The following is a 5,584-nucleotide window of genomic DNA, read 5'->3' on the forward strand; positions in this document are numbered from 1 at the left end:
TTAATTCCCAATTCTAGTACTAATACTCAATTATCTTCAAACGTTTATTATAATTATGAACATATGGGGAAGTTTGATAGTACAATATTGGAGGAGTCAACAATCACTACAATTATGCCAATTACAAGCAACAATGATCTTCATTCTTATGAGCCATGGAAAGTTCCAGAAACAAGCAATAATGATCTTATTATAGATGAAAATATGTCAAATAATTATTGGAATTGGAACGAATTCGAGACGTTGAGTAATGCAGCTGATCTCAATATATCATGGGATGATTTAGAGATCAAACCATAAGAGGATGATCAAGAGAAATGTTTGTATATTATTGATAATTAGTGAAAGGATTTGTTTTGATGTAAATTTTAATTTCATGCAGGGCTAATATTCAAGCCAAGTCTTGTTAATTAGTAGTATTAATGTTACCATTAACCTTTCTTTTCCTCGAAAATTATATATCCCTTTTTATAATCAGCTTTCATGCTATAATAATGTTGATTGTGAATGAGAAAACAAGTACACAAATGTTGTGTGGCAATACATCTGTAAATTATTTAGCAACAATAACAAATATATTGAAAAATTCAGTGATTCTGAATATAATAATGTTAACTTCTAAATATTTTTACGATAATAAATATTGGTTATAGATTGGTGATAGAGAAGGGTGTGAAAATTGAGAGGTGGAAGAGATTGATGGGGTCTAATTCCAGCTAGGTAGTGGTGGGATGATTTAGATGTGATTGAATGGAATTGGAAGATTCTTTCTAGTGGATATATAGATATGTCTATCTCTTTACATCAATAATTCTTCACAAGATTTATTTTTTTCTCTACATCTGTCTTGGGGAATCACTCCCTCTTGCTCCCCACTTCTTGTACTGTTTTTTTTTTTTTAATCGTGGTGTATGGATTAGATTTTGTACAATTTAATATATTCTACAGAATACATATTATCTTCCGCCAATAAGCGATAAGTACCTAAGAATTTTATCTATCAAAGTTAAGATAAATGAAAGAAAGACTATCTAGTATTTTCTTTGTTTCTATTAAGTTTTGAACCTTTTCTTGTACCAATTTTTATTTATTTTTTATTTTTTTGTAGTTGAATACTACGAGATCGTTTGAAAACTAGTAAAGGTAGTAAGTTATGTATATGTTTATTTTGATATAAATTTTTTGATAGTTAGTTATGAAATAAATTATTCACGTACATATAATAATTCATTCAAAATTTAGAATACAAAACTAGTATCTACGATATTGATATTAAAATCTATGTAATTCTAATCCCCTACCAAACGATCTGTAACAGTTTCGTGCATTATGATTAGGTCTTTCATGTATACTTGGCCATAGGAAAAGTTATGAAGATTTCTCCATCCAAAAGAAATTTATCACTAACTATTCACTTCAAAACCATTAAATGAGGTGAAAATATATCGTAATTAATTATAAATGAAATGATAACATATTTATATGACACTTATCTGTTATCACTATTACAATCACAATCACAATCACATAACAGGTATTCAAACCCATTTGGGGGGAAGGATAGTAGGGCGGGCAGAACCATTATTCACTGAGTTTCAAACCGTGTCAAGAAAAATGAATATTCTACTAAAACAGATTGTGAAATGGCAATAGGATTATAGGAACATTAGAATCATCTCAAGGCCCCAGAAAACTTTCTTCAAAACATTGTATAACAGAAATCACAAGTAGCAGTTATATCTATCTATGTCTATATCCCTACTCAGAAATTTTGGACAATGATGAAGGATGCACATAAAGTCGCGACAAATGATCAGAATCTCTAATTCTGTTGAAGTCAAATCAGCAAGCCAACAGGGTTAAGTATACCACGTTACCAATATCACAGTCTAAGTAAGTGCAAAAGCTTAGAGAGTATACAACCAAAACCTCCTTCTGCTCAATGGATTCACATGAACGCATTCATCCTTATGCCACCATCCATTCTTGGAGGAATGGATCCTTCATCGGCCTTGGAATAGCTGACGTAGAAAAGTTCAGAGACGATGCCTGTGAAAACAATAAAAGCAGCGCCAGCACCAAAGACTCCCTTCCTCAAAACCTCGCAGGATGGAGGATGTTGTGCCAAGTAAGTCCTATACTTTGTGTGGTAGGCATTCCTAACGGAAGCCGCCAGTAAGCACACTTCAGCAATAAAGAAGGTGACCCTGAAAAATTCAAGACATAATTGTTTCTCTCATATTTGAATAGATTCTTGCATACATCAGTGAAATCATTATGTCTCTACTCTGGCTAGCAAACACTAAAATGTAGTTCATGAACCATGTTTACAGAGAAACATACCAGCAGGTGATGAATAAGACAATAGCCCATGATCGGGGCTTTCCTGGTCGCAGTGCCCTCCCACAGCATAAACATCGGCTTGCAAACATTATGAGGAGCTGACTAGATAAAAGAAAGAAGAATGAACCCACGCCCAAGCCAGTTGCAACATCTGACTCATACACACAGTAGTTATACTCTGCATCTCTGTTGATCGTTGCCTGAAATAAAGAACCCAAAAATTAAACTTACTGAAAATGTATATTATTAATACTAAATGTTGTCAAGTATAGAAACATCAACCTTATAGCAAAAAATAGCTAAGTCAGAAATGCTTTTATAATTTTAAACTAAAACCCTAAGCAATTAGCGCAGATCTTGATTTCTATCAGTTACTGTATATTATTAGTACTAAACATTGTCAAGTATAGAAACATCAACCTTATAGCAAAAATAGCTAAGTCAGAAATGCTGTTATAATATTAAACTAAAACACTAAGCAATTAGCGCAGATCTTGATTTCTATCAGTTACTTCTTCTAACTGCTCTGAAATCTCACATTTCCCCTTAGGCCACCATCTAAGTTGGCTCCTACAACGACTATAACCGTCCCTGCATGTAAGCTATGAACCATGTCCATTTTGAATATGTACGTGTTACTTGGTAACTTCGCTGTTCTTGCAGAACTAGTCTGTCATGATCGGTTCCTGTCTGCTAACCTCAAAAAGTCAATGAGAACTCTTATCACATCAGATCACGTAAAGACTCACATGCTCGGACAACTTCTACTCCACTTGCATTTGATCAAGGACATCAACATTGGTTAACTCTCTTAGAGAGTAGACATACATATTGGGGTTGATTTAATACAGACCTAACAAAAGATTATAATCACCTCACCTTCCAACCACACGCACGGAGATTCAAGGGAAGAAGAGAGAACACCAAGCAAGATGTAATAATACCATGGATGAAGTTGATGCATAGTATCTTGAAAGGGAAGGTCCACATGTACTTGAGATCTCTGGCCACACTTTCTAATCCACTCACTTGTTTATATGGCGATGTGACTGAACAAGTTACTTTTCTAATTTGATTATCCAAATCTTAAAAGAGCATCAAGTTACTTGCGGAATATCAAAGCATCGAAACAACCTTTTTAAATCAACTGAATAAAGGATATAACTAGCACTCCTTCCAAGTTTATCCACACCCAAGAAGTTGGATAGGGAATTATCTCAGGTCAGACTTGCAAATCTATTCACGTGCTTATATAACAATGAGAATGGGAAAATAATGCTTCTAACTTAATATTTGATTGACATAACTAAAAGCATCTAAGTCACCAAGTCCTTTATTCAGGTAACAAAATTGACCTGATATCACGACAAGCTTCAGCATATGTAAACTAATCTGTAGATGTGACACTATGGCGATAGATGGTAATAAAAGCGAACAAGGTAGATCTATGAACAGATGGAGGAATTTGTAGGTATCAATGTGAACTTAGGCCTTAGCAAACATAATACATAATGGAAGCACGGATCCAATTTACCAACACTGGTCAGATTAAACTTAAGTTGTTGATGTTGTGACGCTTACATTAAGTTCGAATAGGGGTAAGTGTAAAATTTACAAAACCTTGATTTGCAAAGAACCTCTAATTAGACTCAAAAGACATTACTTACATAAAATGAGGATTAGATTCTCAGATAGTTAGAAAATCATTTTTCTGAGATAATAACTATTACTAGTTGAGTCACCATTTGAGAAATGAGAAGCCACTCAATATAACAGAATACATAGAGGTCCCATATTGCCAAACCCTAGAAAGAAATTTGACTGTAATCTGATAGACGACAACAATAAGCAGACACATGTAGTAGGCCAGTAGAGGGGCATGACCCTACTTGTTCAAAATTCAAAAGTTCATTAAATCAACTTCTGGGTCCTTCCATGGATATCATCTCAACAAGCTATAAACTATATACTATAGCATAATCCAACTATCTTCAACCTGGCTAGTTCTAAACCATAATTACTGTTCATAATACACGAAGAATTTTATGGGTCGAGAATTTATTTACCCTCTAAAATAGCTACTACATAATTTCTTCGATTCCTAAACATACAAACCCACACCAAAAAAACTCCAATACAGTAGTATATAGTATGATACTGAAAGATGAACGAAGAATATAACAATAAAACATACAGGAAAGAGCAAAACAGAAGAAGAATTATCGCAAAAGAACTCACAGTAGCCCTCCTCTGCTCAGCAGCAACAGCAAGTCCAAAAGCAATCAAATCAAGCACAAAAACCAAAACTAGTAACAGTGTTGAAGCCATCTTGCTATACAAACTTTATATTTTTGCTATCTGCAACCAAAATCAAACCCAAACAACCTATATTTATGCACAAAAAACTAAAAACTCATGCGTATACGTAAGCTAGAAATCAAATTTAGACTTAACATATCCAAAAAAAAAAAAAAGTATTTGAATTTTAAAGGGCTACTTGGTGAGGAAGCAAAAGGTGCAAGGCTATGGAAGGAAGGGGTACCTGATGTCTAAATTACGTTACATCAGTTTTTTCTACTTATTTATACAAAAAAGTTAGCATTGTTGATGCAATATTCCTCGCTATGTATGAAAATATAAAAATAGGTTTATGTTTAAACCCAACTTACCTATTTTAAGAGGTGGCCTAGTGTTATTAGTGCAACTAATCTCAGTATAAAACTTGTAGAAGATAATGCAACATTTAATTGGTTGTGTATAAAAAAAAATATAATATAGTATAAATTATACTAGCATTCTGAGAGTTAGATTTTAAGCCAGTATCACTGCATAAATAATATATGCAATTTAATTTTTGCGTTTGTACTTGAACCTACATTATCCCTTTCAACTTGTGATATTAACTTAGTTACTTACTTTATCAAATTATTAAAAAATTATAATGGTAGAAAGCTACTGTTTTCCACTTTAAAATGAAAGTGGTCATGTGTCCAGTAAAGGAAAATTAAAGTGGTCACGTGTGTCCCACAAGGAGCAAATCACGTTAAGAAAAACATCAAAAAGTTTTGCACAAATGAATTTACTCACATCCAGAGATTCAAGGTAGAACAAGTTATTGATATCCCGTGTGATATTGTTTAGAATCTTAAGATTTTTTCATCCAAAACATAGACGACTAAACAATACTGCTCCAGTAATATAGCTATACTTTATATTGTATTCCACTAAGGAGTCGGAATCA

At 33.3% G+C, this 5,584-nt stretch overlaps 1 protein-coding gene across 4 annotated transcripts; it reads right to left on the minus strand.

Moving 5' to 3' along the window:
• Positions 1 to 1,655: 1,655 nt before the first annotated feature.
• On the minus strand, positions 1,656 to 5,230 carry LOC101263967 (uncharacterized). 4 transcript variants are annotated; one of them, XM_004232788.4, is made up of 4 exons: positions 5,013 to 5,230; positions 4,582 to 4,701; positions 2,344 to 2,543; positions 1,656 to 2,207 (listed from the first exon to the last, which is right to left on the minus strand). In XM_004232788.4, exons 2-4 carry the CDS (start codon positions 4,669 to 4,671, stop codon positions 1,949 to 1,951), a joined length of 549 nt encoding a protein of 182 aa, XP_004232836.1. In that variant the 5' UTR covers positions 4,672 to 4,701; positions 5,013 to 5,230; the 3' UTR covers positions 1,656 to 1,948. The 4 variants fall into 4 exon arrangements, with proteins under 4 accessions (XP_004232836.1, XP_004232835.1, XP_069150587.1 ...); XM_004232787.4 differs by having other exon boundaries at positions 4,886 to 5,031; XM_069294486.1 differs by lacking the exon at positions 5,013 to 5,230 and adding an exon at positions 4,841 to 4,894.
• Between the last annotated feature and the right edge of the window lie 354 nt (positions 5,231 to 5,584).

Source organism: Solanum lycopersicum, chromosome 2, assembly GCF_036512215.1.
Source record: "Solanum lycopersicum chromosome 2, SLM_r2.1".
Classification (NCBI taxonomy): domain Eukaryota; kingdom Viridiplantae; phylum Streptophyta; class Magnoliopsida; order Solanales; family Solanaceae; genus Solanum; species Solanum lycopersicum.